This window comes from Cydia strobilella, chromosome 15 (genome assembly GCF_947568885.1).
Source record: "Cydia strobilella chromosome 15, ilCydStro3.1, whole genome shotgun sequence".
In the NCBI taxonomy this organism is placed as follows: domain Eukaryota; kingdom Metazoa; phylum Arthropoda; class Insecta; order Lepidoptera; family Tortricidae; genus Cydia; species Cydia strobilella.
The window spans coordinates 5,917,112-5,933,345 of record NC_086055.1 but is presented as its reverse complement, the minus strand read 5'-3'; the positions used below and the strand labels follow the sequence as shown (position 1 = coordinate 5,933,345).

Below are 16,234 nucleotides of genomic sequence, written 5' to 3'. Positions count from 1 at the left end.
CAGTATATTACAGCAAAAGACTTTTCTCTGAAGCTGAAGAAGGAATGTTTGGTTTTATAAATTATAAGTATTAAGTTACTACTTAATTACCTAATATTCGGCCCATCTCTAAATGTTATTCTTCGGGAACAAACGCAATTAATGGCAAATCAGTCTCCTACAAGCATTGGCAGGGCGACACCAAAATTTGGTGTTTGCAAAAATTCAAAAATGGATTAATCGATCATGTTCCTTCTCTATTGAAAGATTTTTTGTTTTTTTTCGGACCTATGGTTAGGTAAGAGGTAGCGAAAAAGACTTTTTTCATTGCATGAAAACAGACACAGGAATAGAACCAAAAGGCCAAGTGTAAGAATAGCTGAAGGCTGATCTCCGTATAGTGTTGAATGCTTTAAGCTTTCCTGCGGGACACATTCAAGGGAGGCCTAAAGACAAACTTTGGTAGAGCTGTCAGACATGAACCAATCTCTGTTTTTAAAAACTTTATAGCAGGTGGCCCACGGAACGTCGGATCGGAGCTTCCGTAAGTGGAGCTTCTGTAATCCTGCGCTGTTCTCCACCAGTATCTGTCAAAGTTCACTAATTCGTCTCTCCATCTTTTTTTTTTTTTTTGGTTTTTACTAATAACTTAACTACTACTATTAAATTACAAGTGAAACTGTTGGTAAAACTACTTTCACGACATTAATTTCACGCCACTAATTTCGTAATGTAAATCCCGCTTAAGTGGAGTATGTGTACAAATAAATAAATAAACATTATAGGACATTCATACACAGATTGACGAAGTCCCACGGTAAGCCCAAGGAGGCTTGTGTTACGGGTACTAAGACAATGATATTTATAATATATAAATACTTAAATACATAGAAACACCCATGACTCAGGAACAAGTATCTGTGCTCATCACACAAATAAATGCCCTTACCGGGATTCGAACCCAGGACCATCGGCTTCACAGGCAGGTTCACTACCAACTGGGCCAGACTGGTCGTCAAAACAATGTGTACAAGCGCAAGAGTTACAAGTAACGGAAGCACTGGTAGACGGTCTCACCTGATAAACAGTCTTCTCGACATTAACCTTGAGCCAAATAAGTTCTGGCTAACAAAACTGATAGATGATTGATTTAGAAATTTGAATGGAAATAACATTCTTAGGTTAGGGTTTCTACAATATGCATATAAAAGTAAAATAGAAATTATACATATTATTTTATTTATTTCTCCTCTTGTTATATTATTAATTATGATAGTACTTTACCATATACCTATAGGTGGCATAGGTTGGCTAAATCATGTAAAACCAAGAATAACAGCAGAAGGAACAGCCTTAATGCATTCTTATTATGTAATTGCCTATAAATAAAAAGGAAAACTATAATCTAATGAATGGTGTAATGAAGACTTAATTTTTCAGTTTGAATGAGAAGTTCATTACAAGGTTGGTTGACTTCATTAATCTTTAACTGGCTGCCGGCCCTTGAAAGGGTTAAGAAAATGAATCTGACTACCCATCCCCAGAAGCTGAATAATTCTACAAAATTATACCTGTGAACTCAGTTGTATCACAGCGAGACAAAATGATCATGCATTCAGTTCAATCTAGTATAACTAATGTAACAAACATTTTATTTGAAACTCAATTTAATTATCATTTTATGTTGTAAGAGATAAAATTGTTTTAGACAGCTAATAGGGTCCAGCTAATCCATGAAAATCAATAAAAAATTTCCTTACAGTAAGTGGAGGTTACATGAAATTTTGGCATATTAAATAAGACTATTCTGATAGTGATATCCCACTTTCAGACTGATCATGTAAATTTCTATCCATAAATTACAGTGTCTGATTTGAAAATTTAATAAGCTAGGTTGGGTTAGCCCATGGTATATATAATATCTAGCTATGCAGATATATCAGAGCCCTATAGCTGTCAAATACCTATATAGTATGCGCCTAGTTACTGTTGTACTCCTACTTCATTACAAAGTATATAAATGATACTGTACTACTATTTAAATTACGTCATGAAGTAACCTCAAAGAGGTAGTAACATTACTAGTAATTAGCCAGAAATTGCTTAGCAACTCAAGCAACTGCACAAAATGGACTCGAGAGCCGCCACCTAAGGCACTGAGGTGGCGACAGAAATACATCCCATGTTCCAGAGATGATATAAAATACTACGCACTTTTTAACTAAGTTATTTTGACGTGCTAACTGTCACGCCGAGGCATATGTGGCAGAATCGAACCACAGGCTGTGGCCATTTTTGATATGCTTCAGACATAAAACGCTCCAGATATTGATTATTTCTAATTACAGTAAGACACAACCTTAATTTTAGGATGAATTGTGGCAGTTTGCAGCCATATTTGAAATTGTCAGTATTCTGATACGTCACAGGCGTAGGAAATCACGATGGCCGACAAAAGAATGGTTAGGTAGAGGATACTTACTGCTGATTTTTACTCCTCCTAGTGGTTTTGGTGGCTGATTATCGAATGTCTTTCGAACGGATTTGCTGCCCTCGGCGAATGACGTGGTCCTAGGGCGTCCGCTCATTATTATAGGTATAAAATAAAAGGCTTTAGAATCCTGAACTTCATAGATACTTCACATTTCTCGTTACCACCCTTGCACTCGCACTAAACTCTCTCACTTTGCCGACGAAATACAGAGTTATGGGTGTTACAGTCAAAACAATATCACTAAGATACAATTAAAATCAAAACAAGATTGTCTTATTAAGCTTTTACATTATCATTTTGTTGAATTTTCAAATTTTACATCACTAAGGTGAACGACAGATTTTTAGTTTCTTGATTTCTTCAGTCTTGTACTAGTTCGGCTAGTTTCGGCGTTCACTCGGACGTTCGATCATTGAACGAAGATGACGTCACATGAAAGCTAGAGACTTGCAACGCCATCTAGCATCAGTATTTTGCTAAATTTACTCCTATGATAAAGCAGTACGTCTATTGTTTATGGTATTTTATACACGTTATTTTCGTGAATGTAAAGTCCGCACGAAAATAATTTTCATATTTTTATAACTAATGCGTGTGGGAACTAAGCCTAAATAATGTGATCCATAAATTTACCTTTGATTTGACCTTAAGGGCCCTCCACACTCGTGCGCGAATCGCGGCGTGAAGCCGCGAACGCGAACGCGACTCCACACTCGCGTTTGTGGCTTCGCGTCGCGTAGTCTGAATCGCGCTTTATGTCAATGTCAAAAACGCCAAAACGCGCAAATTTTGATTATACGTTAAGTTTAAAATTAAATGTAGGTATTTGGCCAGCGTTAAAAACCTGTTACATTGCATATTTGTTAGTATTAAGAAAGAAATCCCTGTAAAAGATTAGCAAATAAAGTTTCCTAATCAAGTGGTCGAACAATAATATAATAATATAATTGGCTCTGTATTGTTATTCAAAAAGTTAAACTAATATTTTATAGCTGTTGGAATTCCTTGTATAAATAAATAAATAAATAAAAAGCTGGTAAGTACCACCTATATAATTCAATTCTATGTACCTAATGCGTAGACAAAGTTAGGCAAAAAATGACATATCCATACGAATAGCGTACACATGACCTTCAAGATACAACGTAATTTAGCTCTTGGCATGGTCACACGTCTAGGGGGCCACCAACCAACAAACTTCAATTAGGTAATCAAAGCAAGTCGGCTTAATCTGTCTGCGCTGCGCGCACCGCGAGGGGCGCGAGGCGACCGCGGAGGTAAGTACAGGCAGTTGCGCGCGCGCCTCGAGCTAATGCGCGCGTATACACCCGTAGCTCGATAACTATAATATGATTAAACACTTCAGTGCACAACGTATTGGACTTTTTGTCAATATCGAACAAAATGGAGTGCTACACATCCGACAGCTGTGATAGCGACAGTAGGGAACAAAAGACTCTGGACCTGTCCAACCAGTTGCTAGACACGAACAGTCTGGCGCTGGAACTAAAAGGGATCGTCGATGAGAAGGACTGCGCGGAAAGTTACGAGATCGTTCTCTTATACAGCAACAGAATAAGTGCATTGCCCGACACTATAAACAGGTTTTGCAACTTGAAGATATTGGACGTCAGCCACAACAGGCTCAAGACACTCCCTGACCTGCTGAAATACTGCCCGCTGACATCCCTCATAGCCAAACATAACTTGCTCACCAACGAGTCGCTGCCAAAATGCTTCTCCGCGAAAAACACTTTAAAGGAACTCAATCTTAGTGGAAACCAGCTCTGTTCTTTCCCAGAACAAGTAATGGAGTTAACATCACTGCGTTATCTCTATATGGGCGGAAACAATATAGTCAATATACCAAAGGATATATGGAAACTCAACAGGTAGGTCTTATATTATTGGTAAAAAATAAAAATCAAAGACTTAACAACGAATAGAACCATTTTACTGCAGAATTTGCAGTACTGTTCCCAAAGTCAATACTAAATAAGGTCATTGCGCTAGTTTTCGTCCACTTGACGAAATTTGAATATAAACCTACATTGCTGCACAAAATTGGACTTATTGCAATCCTTAACGTCTAAACAATATATCTATCTACATAATCTACATAAATATTATATGTCGCAAGTAGCAAATTAAAAATGAAATGTATTATTTGCTAATCCGTCAAGTGGACGAAAACTAGAGCATGGACGGAAACTAGCGCAATGACCCTACTAAACTTACTATAAATTGAGCTCTTATCAATACAGTGATAAGGTGTGTGTGTTTGTAGTTTGTACTTATGCCAAATAGATATTTATTTAAAACCCCCACATACAAGCAATTAAGATTGTATGGCATTTATATAGGTTTAAATCTACCTAACAATCCTATATTAATCGATTAAGAAAATAATGAAATAAGTTTAGGTAGTTTAGGTACGTATAAGTTTAGTAGGTAGGTTGATATAATTATACTCTGGCACAGCGACCTTGTCAGTAGAAAAAGTCGGCAAATTAAAAAAAATGGCGTGAATAATTTACTTTCCATAGAAAATTTGAATTTCCTGCCCTTTTCTACTGATAAGTTCGGTGTGTTTCAGTATACATGACGGGTTACCATTTTGTTAAAAAAAAATCGGCCAAGTGCGAGTCGGACTCGCCCATCGAGGGTTCCGTACTTTTTAGTATTTGTTGTTATAGCGGCAACACAAATACATCATCTGTGAAAATTTTAACTGTCTAGCTATCACGGTTCATGAAGATATAGCCTGCTGGCAGACAGACGGAAAGCGGAGTCTTAGTAAAAGAGTCCCGTTTTTACCCTTTGGGTACGGAACCCTAAAAAATATATTGCTACAGCTGGCCAAACAAAGGGTTAAAGGCTCCGTCACACACGCGCGTTTTGCGGGCGGAGCGTGAGCGGACGCCGGCGCGACGGGATCGGGAGCGCTCTCATCGCGCTCCGCTCACGCTTCGCCCGCAAAACGCGCGTGTGTGACGGAGCCTTAAACCAGGTAGCAGAAGAGTTTTCGCAATTAGCTTTGCGGTTAGTTTAGTCTTCGCAATACAACAAGTTTTATTGAGACATTGTATCGGTTTACATTGTAAATACTCGTGGAATAATTAATTTTAGTCTCTCGTAGTTAAATAATTGATTATATTAAAGGCTCCTGCTGACGTTGCAACCACGACGTTTTTGCTGACGTTGTGGTTGCAACAGTTGGCATGCGATTAATACTTGCTGGCTAAGTAGGAGCAATAAATTCAATCGATCCACCAAATGCCGCAATGTATTGCAAATCGCGTGCGATTATTGGTGACGTTTGGAGAAGCCCATCTCTAGCGATATTAAGGCACCATTCGCACGAGAGCTTAAAAAGCGTTGCGTGTAGGACGCACCCATAAGTAAGAGCGAGAAAGAGATATCGCTAGATGTTTACAATTATCTAATGACGCTATCGCAAATTTCAAAGGCATGCGAAATTGTTACAGTAACTGTCATAGGTCAGGGGTGTCACCCGACATAGATAACTGAAATGTTAGGTCTAATTTAACTCTTCAGATGATAATGTTCATCATATTGAACATATTACTGTTCATAAAATTTTGTGATAAGGTGCGTTGGGCTAAGATTGAAAGTGATTTTCATGCGGGGTAAGATCAAAAGTCGCCCGTAATGCTTCGGCATACGGACGATTTTTTGTCTTACCCCGCATGAAAAACCCGTTCAATCTTATCCAAACGCACCTTATATTATTAAAGGTACTAACTTCTGCCCGCGACTTTGTCTGCATAGAATAAGGATTTCCGTGAAAAAACCATACATGTCCTTCCCCGGGACTTTAACTATTTTCATATAAAATTTCATCTAGTTTAAACTTAAGAGTTGGTAAGAGGTTACAGACAGACAAACAGTTACTTTCACCTTTATAATATAAGTATTTGTTTTTTTTTTAACGTACAGTAATAAACAAAATTTCCTTATAGTTTTCCTAGGGCACTATAGAACCTTGTCGCTGTAACTACTAAATACATGAGTTACATGACATGACATACATCACTAATAAGACAAGCCAAAAAAATTAGTTCATTATGACATGGTTCTATAGTGGCTTAGGAATCAAATTAGTTGACTGTACCTACCTACTTACTCAAAAAGTTTTGTCAATTTAAAGGGACGCATTTATGCGTTAAAGGGAGGAAGTGGTATTGGTATCTCATTCCACCGCATAGCTGCGTCCCTTAGATTGGCCTACGTTGGTCCAATATGTGGACTCGGCATTGTGTAAACATTGTCGTAGCTTAGGGTGGCACGTACCTGTCCAATTTCTTGGTTCAATGTGCATTGCGTCTCACTCTCTCACTAAGCAAAATGTGAGACGCAAATACACATTACACACGTGGAATACCACCCTAAGCTACGACAATGTTTACATTTTCGAGAACTGAAGCTCTTTGTTAAAGCGAATGTTATTCTAAAACATACCCATGAGTTGGGTTCACAAAACCACGTGACTGGTACAGCTGTGGACATTTAAATTTAAACAATAATGTTTATAGTTTACATACTGTATTAACTTCTTACGTCATACTATGATGAGAACCGACGCTATGGCTTTCACAGTACCTACCACGGCACTCGATTCCCGCCGGCTTGATTTTAAGATAATTTAGAACATGGAGCGTCGTGACGTGACGAAAAAGCAAACTATAATTATGTGGGCGCCAACTTACCTGTTCATAAGTTTGATGCCATGCCGCAGGTTAACCTTTGTTGCATGAATATATTCCTCCTCCTCCTTGCTTCGTTCTCCTCAGTGCTGAGGGTCGTGACCACATGACGCACACGTGGAGCACATGATTCCGGACGGCAGATTTCCAGGCTTTCCTATCCCTTTCGACTTTTATTAAGGCATTATGGATCTTAATGGATAGCAATTTGCTAACCGTCGGACCATCGCGTTGGACTGCGGCCCCTTCTCTTTTCTTCCACCGAACCAGTGACCATAAGCTTTTCCAGGTTGTCTCCAATCTTCCTAGCTATGTGTCCGAAGAATTCAAGTACTCTCCGGGGACATGTGGTTGAAAGCCTGGTGGTTATTCCGAGCTCCTTGAGTATTGAGGCGTTGGTCCGGTGTTCGGTTCAAGATATGCCTAGTATTTTCCGCCAGCACCACATTTCAAAGGCATCGATGCGCTTCCTAGGTCTCAGAGGCATACAGAAAAATGGAGAATACAAGCATGCGCACTGCGCACTAGCTGCACCTTGCTTTTGCGTGTGATATTCCGATCTCGTCAAATTTTTTGTAGCCGTATCATTGCCGCTTTCGCCATACCAAAGCGTCTTCGGATCTCTAGTTCTGAGGAGCCAGTGTTGGAGATGTTGGAACCCAGGTATACAATTTTATCGACCAGCTCAAGATTGAGTACATTATCTTCGTCTTCGATCTGTTTACAGATAAACCCATTTCCTCACCGATAGCTTCCATTCTGCTTAATAGGGCGACGATTACTGGAAGAGATCCCTTATAGGGATAAGTCCGCCTTTGTACATTGTATATATTTATGTTCTTTTATTGTGTTTGTAATCTGTCTTATGTACAATAAAGTGTTTACATACATACATACATACATACATACGATTTCCGCCTCGTTCGATGCAAGTAGTGTGTAGCGTGCTTTGGGGTAAATTCGAAAATGGGGATAAGTCGAAAATCACACATTTCTACTAAACTGGGAACAATTTCTACGCTGGCAACACTTGTCAAGACGCCATGTTTATCTGCCCCTCCGCTTCAGTAACTTCAGTTCACTACTTCACTTCGCGTCGCTAGTCGTGAGCGCACATTTGCTGCGGTCTATTAAATAAAAAAAGTGCGATTTAGTGCCTTATGAGGACTTTCGAAATTATCCCGTAGCACATAACTCGGAAACCTGATAAGTTAAATCATTGTTCGTTTTAACGTTCGTTTTTGTCGTATTAATGAGTACAGCAAAACGGTCTATCTGTAGTTTCCCCACGGGGGCACTTCGAATGAATGTACTAATAACCCCATTTATACAAACCTTCGAAATTACCCCACTTGCTTTCGAAATTACCCGCTCCTTAAAAAATGGTATTCAAAATATTTTATTTTTTTATTTACATTTATTACCAAAATCAAGCAACGTATTAAAACGCTATTTTCACAAACCGTTGACGAATATATCCAATTTCGCAAAGATGTCATTACTTGGAAGGAATAATTCTTAGGTTCTGACTTACGAGCCCAAACCCTAACATACTCTACACTCGCCTAAAAATATGTCGAATATACCCCAAAGCACCTTACTGCAAGTTGGTGAGTTTTACCCCACCAATGTTCACGCCACCCGTCCAGTTTTCGCAGGTGCGTCTCATATAATATATTCACCATACGGCATTGAATAGTATGGGAGAAAGAATACATCCTTGGCGTACCCCCTGCTTGAAATAGAATGGCTCCGAGTTTAAGTATTCTACTCTTACTACTCCTTATGATATAGACTTTGTAGCAACCACACCAGGTGTTCTGGTACTCCAAGTTCTGTAAGGACCTTCCAAAGCCAGATCCATTACCTATAGGCCTATAATAAAACTCTACCCCACCCACAGAGAACATACGACTAAAGTTAGAGGAAGACAAACAAGCGGCCTTAAAAGTTAAAATCTCATAGCTAAAACGCGATTATTTCGAGTCGAGACAACCTTAGGTGGGGTAACAGTCAGTCGCAGGTGTAATTTCAGGGTGATTCTATAATCAACACGCGGTGTAAATTCTATTAAACTTAGAATATGCGTAAACCCTTATAGGTAATATCAGACAAGGTATTAACAATGAATTTAACAAAAACCGTTATCTTGTTCCTATTTATTTGCTCACCATCCCCAGATAAGGTGGAAAGTATTGATAGATAGATTATACCTACCTATCGCAAGAATCATGTATCAAAAGCGTGAAAGATAAAACAATGCACAATGGCATCAGGCGCCAGGCTTCATTGGAATGGGGTCAGGCTTGTTTGCCACGGACGTAGTATTAAAAAATGGTCTAATAATACATATAACTTTGTCAATAAAATTCCTATTACCATAAAGTAACTTATACTAGAGCAGTACTGTCATAGTAAATTTTGTAACCCCAGTAAATTCACTGCCATCTGTCGACACACTTTAAAACTAATAAGATTTATAAAAATACGATAAAATGTATTTAAATATGGATAAATGATTTTTTTTTATTTGCATTAATTATTTTTATGATTTTGACCCATGTTCTTTCACTGATATGCGTTAAAATTGTTAAATAACAAACGCCAACGCCATCTATACGACAGTAGGCCAAAGCTAGTAGCGCCCTCTGATCGAGAATCAAATTTTCTTGATTTTCGAGGCACGTTTTTTCCTTAGACTGTATCCATCTATTACGGAGTTATATCTATCTTTGATATTACTCATATTTAGTATGTTTGTGGATTCTGTCAATTCTAAGAAAACGCGCGAAAACAATATGGTACTCTTAATAATTCAATAACATATATATCTGGATAACTACTATGTAGTAGCTAGTACCTACCTGATAGTATGAATCGATTTATCCCGGTTCTTAAAGTAGGTACCTATACCTAATACGTAAACACCAACTCCAAAGACCGACGTAGTAAACAACTGTTAACATAATGACTCGCGAAACTGGATCATCAGGCTATAAAATTATTCGCGGGCTCTTATCTGGTCAGACGCACAGTCATGTATGGCACACGATGATAGCACCTAAGGATATTACGTTATCTGGGACAGACGAGTCTTCTAAAGGATATAATAGGTATTCATAAGAATCATAAGATTAGTAACAAAACGGCTGTTATTTGTAGATGAGGAAATTGACCATGTTAAGCTATTTTTGCTGTATAAGTAGGTACATATTTTACAAGCAAAACTGACGTAGATATTAATACAGTGAAACTAAACTTGCATATCTATTAGTTAGGTAAGGTAACTAGATGTTAAGCAGCCATTTCTCGCAAAAACTTAGTTTCTGCACTAAATGACTGCCTTGAGGGTATACTGCGTAGTCATAGCTCTAATTATTTCACTGGCAATATTAATTGTAATAAGCACTAGCTAATGGACAATGTTTTGCAGTTTACAGATTCTCTCATTAGGAGGAAACCAAATCAACGAAGTCCCCGATGCAGTGGGAAGACTGACGGGTCTGCAGGCCCTGGTGTTAAGTGACAACTTTATAGAACAGCTCCCGAATAGCATAGCAAACCTGAACCAGTTGCGGTCGCTGCTCATCCACAGAAACAAACTTAAGACACTGCCTACTCAAATCATCAAGTTAAAATGCCTAACAGAGGTAAGTAATAATAAGTTTGATATTTTTCTATTTAGACTAACATCACTGAACGTTTTAGTAATAAGGGACCACTCAAAAATATTTTTTTGTCAAGGACCACCAAATGTTTGGAATACCTATGTCGAATAAAATCAACAAAGCGTTGGTCTGGTGCTCTCAGGAACCACCACTGTGTCTCGGAATTGTTCCTAATCTTATGCATCGTGGTAGAATTACCACTAGTAATGCTAATTATTAATTTTGAATCCTATTTCTGCCAGTATTTTTTTCATACAAAGGTACTTTATATCACCAAAGATAGATATAATCCTTTTTGATATAACGAATAGAATCATGTTTATGCAGGGAGGGGCATTGTAAAAGGATAATACATTGCCTTGTTTGTCTAGACTAATGCGAAGTTCCATTTGTCACTAGCTTTATTAATCAGAGACGGTAACTGCGTCATGTGAAATATTTTAAGGAAACTAAGTAAAGAAATTGTCTGAACTACTTAGTAAATAATGTATTATCTGCAACACAATAAATTGCGCGTTATAGGTACCTATTGCTCCCGTTATCGTGCACGACTGCACGTGCGATGTCACTGGCTGGACAAGAATGTCGAAGAATTTATCGTAAAAGGCTAAAAACATAATATTTCAATTCTAAATTTTGCACTGGTCATTAGTAGGTATAGGTATAATTTAATAATTAATACGATACATATTATGTATTAATACATACTAATGTAGGTGTGCCTATAGGAGAAGGTGATATTTTTCAGTTATGCATAATATTTTTGACGTATTTATATCCAGATATTGCGGCCTACGATAAATAGTTATTTGTTTTACAAGGGGGCAAAGTTGTTGTTTTTAACCGCTCGTGCTAATATAGATACCCGAGCAAGCGAAATATCCCAAAATTAAACAACGAGCGTAGCGAGTATTACGGTATTGGGATCAAAAATAGTTCACTCTTGATAGTAAATGAAATAATAACTAACTACCTAAATAACAACAGCAATAAAGTAGAACAGTTCTCTACTTAGAATCCAACGTGATAAAAATAATAATTCAGAAAGCCTTAGAAGAGTCCACATGAATAAGAATAAGAATGATTTATTGCAGTACTACAAGACACACACAACAACACAACAAGAGCACGTTATTCACCCTTCTGCAGTTATATTCATGATTGTTTTTATTATGTGACAAATACAATAAGCTATTTATTTATAATTAGCATTTCCACAACTATTTATAACATGTGTTGATTTCATTGTATGTCCTTAGTGTTATTGTAAGCTATAGGTACTAATTTAATGAAACACCACAATTACCTATTATTTTTGTTATAGCTAAGTCTCCGAGACAACCCTCTCGTGGTGAGGTTCGTTCGGGACATGACATTGCAGCCCCCCTCGCTACTAGAACTCGCTGGCCGGACCATCAAACTACATGAGATCCAAACTTTGCCAGGGGAGGTGCCAAGGGACCTGATTAACTATTTAGGCGCAGCGCAGTGCTGCGTTAATCCAAAGTGCAAAGGTAACCTGTTTCTACTGTAGCTGTAGATACAAACCAAGACATTACCATGGTATAATAATATCTACACATTTTGCCAATTCGCAATAGGTACAGGCGAAGTCTAGTGCGGAGATTCTTGACATATGACAGAATATTCTGTACCTAAGGTTGGTAATTCCATCTGTCCAATTTCTTGGTCCAATGTGCATTGCGTCTCACTCTCTCACTAAGCAAAATGTGAGACGCAAATACACATTGGACAAGAGAAATACCACCCTAATTTGTATTTTTGGAAATAATGAACATAATATGACATATGAAATCAAAAGAGTACTAATAAACCGTATTATTATCACTTATTACATACGATAAGTTGCCAGTTCGAACACACAAAAATTAAAGATGTTAACAAAATCTAAGAATGTTCATCCTGATGAACATTATCAGCGAAAGGGTTAAAATTGAAAACGTACCCATGTTAAATACCTGCCACTAAAATTTTGTCGATATCTACGCTACGTACATATTTAAGGGGTAAAAAGTTATAACGCTAGTTTTAGAATTATTTAGAAAATGAGCACCATGAACATGTTCACATCTAGCCCACACTATATGTCAATAAAAATATATAATCACCTCCCAAATAACATAAAAAACGAGAGTAAATTAAGCCTGTTTAGCAAGAAACTAAAAACATTTCTGTTAGATAAATGTTACTATAATATCAGAGAATTTTTTGAAGATGTATAATATCTCTTTTGTGATACTTGTGATCGTAGATTGATTGTAATTGTATTTGATATTGTGCATGGCAGATTTTATTTAAATGTAAAATAATTAATTAATTGTTTGGCACATATGTAAATAATATTATGTATAATTTTAGATTAAATAAGTATGTTTCCCGTATGTGGAACTGTTGCCGTGCCCTAACAGGGCGTCACATGAACAGCTTATATTTAAGAACACCTGTACCTGCTATGTGATATGCAATAAATGATTTCAATTTCAATTTCAATTTCAATTTCAATTTCAACATTATGGTTAACTTAAACTCGAGAATATCGCCCCGACCATTTTTAACCTCTTAAGGCCCAGTCATACAACTGAAATGTCCCAAATTTTCTACTGAGATTTGAACCTTTCATGTAACAAATGATGATTTTGTTTTGTTTGAAAATTTAATGAAACCAAACAAAATAAACATAAGCAACTCTATTCCAATTGAATATGATTTAAACTTCATTGAACTGAATAAGTGTACGATAGAGCTACCTACGGGGGTTAATAGAAGTTATTTACACTGAGTTTTAGGACAACTGTTCTTTTTTACGCTATCCTATAGTTATGACCGAACGTCTTATGTATCTTTCAGTAGGAGTAGCAGAGAAAGCGCTGTTATTGTTTTTCCTTGTCACAGTCTCACATTTTTTTTTATTCCCCACCGTAAATTTAGTATGGTTTATGGTGGGCTACAAATCTTCTCGACCAATCATATTGTCGCATTGCGTATGTTTTGTCCCACACGGGCGCACGCGTATAGCTGACCTATGTAATACTAGGTCTATGCTATAGTTCGATTTTTTTAGCATTAGAAAAAAAGTAAACAATCTTGCCGTGTCTATTTATTGAAATAGTTATTTGTTATACAAGGGTGCAAAGTTGTATTTTACCCGCGAGTGTGGAATTGAAACACGAGCAAGCGAAAGGATTTTATAATTGAACCACGAGCGAAGCGAGTGGTTCTAAAATATAATCCTGAGCGTAGCGAGTGTTTTAACACACGAGAAGTAAAATACATTTGCACCCGTGTGTAACACAAAACTTTTCCCCTCACTATAGCGAGGAAAGTGCAACATCCACAGGCGTTAGATCATCTTCATCAACTGGAATCACTAATTTTTTTACGATATTATAACAAAAAACTCTGGAAATTCTGTACTTTTACGTGGGAAGTTCTTCTTCTTCTTTTAAAATTATGGCTTCAGCCCAGTGGGACTATTTGCCAGTATCAAGGTATTAAGAGGTTTAAAAACGACAAAAATTGTACGGTTGTACAAGACAGTGTACGGTGATTTGTTAGCTCTTGTAAATCGATAGCTAGACTTTACAAGAAGCACGTGGACTACCGGCCGTTGACTCCAAGATGGTGGTTAAACGCGCTTCAAAATTAATTCTCCATTCACTGCACACTACTACATTAGTTTACTGTATAATAAGCTATCGATATTACACTTTAAACAATATTAATGAGCAAAACACAAAGTAATTAATCACGATGCTAACTATCAAGATGGCGCTCGAACCGGAAGTCTACGTGAGAAGTTATTAAGTAAAATTTTTGTTGACAATGTTGACATTTCTGACGTATAAAATGTCCATGCGTTTTGAATTTGCATCGACTAACTTGTGCGTTCAGAATTATATTTAACATAATTATTAAATAACAAACGTTTATTATGGAATTTTAAGGTTTATGACTTAAAATCATTAAATAAAGCTAAACCTGGTATTTTCTATTAGATTCTCAAACCATTTATTTAATGATAATTAATATCGAACGAACCATTATTATGAGCGTTTTACGTTTTGTTATCTGTCAAGCTACTTAAACACGCTCTATCCAAGGTCAAATTACTTTCCCCACTAGTGGATAAAGTGCGTTTTCCCCCGCTTGTTTTAAAGGATAAAAGACGGCTTTCCGAGCTAGTGAGGGGAAAAATATTGAAAAACACTAAAAAAAAATTGTTTATAGGTATTACTTATGAAAGCAAAAGAATGTAAAAGATCGTATATGATTTATAATTGTAACATATTCGCTGTGACTTATTTCTCAAAAGTGATTTTTAATAAAAAGACATCGTCAAGATCGCTTACCTTCTTTCTATTGGTAAAAAAAACGAAATATATGTGTAAAAAGAGTTCTCACCTTATCTTGCATATTATTTCAGGCGTTTTCTTCGACAACCGCGTAGAGCACATCAAATTCGTCGACTTCTGCGGCAAATACCGGATCCCACTTCTGCAGTACTTGTGCAGCTCCAAATGCATCACCGGAAGCTGGGAGAGCAGGGAAACAGATAGCAACCCACATCCTCATATGATGCGGAAGGTTCTCCTGGGATAAAGCTCAAAATGATCATGAACTACGACAATACTGTTTAAAAAGCTTTAGGCCTCATTCTCACGAGCCCTTTTTCAACGCGCGTTAAAAAAGTGGCGGTAGCGCTTTTTATCAAGCGTTGTTGGATTTTCAACTTTAAGCCTTGGTCTTTGAATCGAATTTAGCGTGCGAGCAGATTCAAGCGTTTTTTTAACGCGCGTTGAAAAACGCTCGTGATTATGAGGCCTTAGAATAGACCAGGGGTCTCCAACCTATGTGACTATGAGAACGTTGCGAGACTTTGAATCTCTGGCTTGCATTCTGCGGGCCAGAATGAAAGAGCTTGCGAGTAAAATAATCTGTGATGCCTATTAGAAAACAAAAAGCATATCATAATATATTTTATTTAAATGAGATTGGAGATTTTTCTTATCTTAAAAGTACAGACTTTTAAGATGATAAACTTTAGGTAATATATTTGTTTACTCCTGATGATTGTGATTATGTAAATCTAAAATGATACTATAATTTACTTGAATTTAACCTTTTGAGAGTTAAGCTTAGAGAATGGTATAGATATCATCACTACACCTTATAAAACAAAGCCCGTTGCCGCGTCCGTCTGTGTGTATGTATGTTCGCGATAAACTCAAAAACGACTAAACGGATTTTCATGCGGATTTCACCTATCAATAGATTGATTCTTGAGGAAGGTTTAGGTATATCATTTGTTACCCCGTGTAAAGCTGGGGCAGGTCGCTAGTCTTTAG

General features: G+C 37.2%; 2 protein-coding genes across 8 annotated transcripts in view; one reads left to right on the top strand and one right to left on the bottom strand.

Annotated features, from left to right (window-relative positions):
* Nucleotides 1-2,879, bottom strand: part of LOC134747857 (glycogen synthase kinase-3 beta-like) — a 48,181-nt gene extending 45,302 nt beyond the window's left edge. For 2 of the 7 annotated variants that reach the window (XM_063682512.1, XM_063682514.1), the window contains exon 1: nt 2,462-2,878. In XM_063682512.1, the coding sequence (XP_063538582.1) occupies nt 2,462-2,567 (106 nt within the window). In that variant the 5' untranslated portion in view covers nt 2,568-2,878. Of the gene's footprint in view, nt 1-2,461 lie in introns of all 7 variants that reach the window. The other 5 variants (XM_063682516.1, XM_063682517.1, XM_063682511.1 and 2 more) reach the window with 4 other exon arrangements.
* Nucleotides 2,880-3,747: 868 nt separating this feature from the next.
* LOC134747843 (leucine-rich repeat-containing protein 58) lies at nt 3,748-15,880 on the top strand. Its single transcript, XM_063682486.1, has 4 exons — nt 3,748-4,365; nt 10,634-10,850; nt 12,193-12,382; nt 15,313-15,880. The coding sequence occupies exons 1-4, from the start codon at nt 3,878-3,880 to the stop codon at nt 15,486-15,488; spliced, it is 1,071 nt and encodes a 356-aa protein (XP_063538556.1). The 5' UTR covers nt 3,748-3,877; the 3' UTR covers nt 15,489-15,880.
* Nucleotides 15,881-16,234: the final 354 nt, after the last annotated feature.

Excerpts from the sequence above, each read along its gene's own strand:
- LOC134747843 (XM_063682486.1), top strand. The coding sequence starts at position 3,878 with ATGGAGTGCTACACATCCGACAGCTGTGATAGCGACAGTAGGGAACAA. Across the intron at positions 10,851-12,192 it reads AGTTAAAATGCCTAACAGAG|CTAAGTCTCCGAGACAACCC; the intron begins GTAAGTAATAAT and ends TTTTTGTTATAG. Across the intron at positions 12,383-15,312 it reads CGTTAATCCAAAGTGCAAAG|GCGTTTTCTTCGACAACCGC; the intron begins GTAACCTGTTTC and ends ATATTATTTCAG.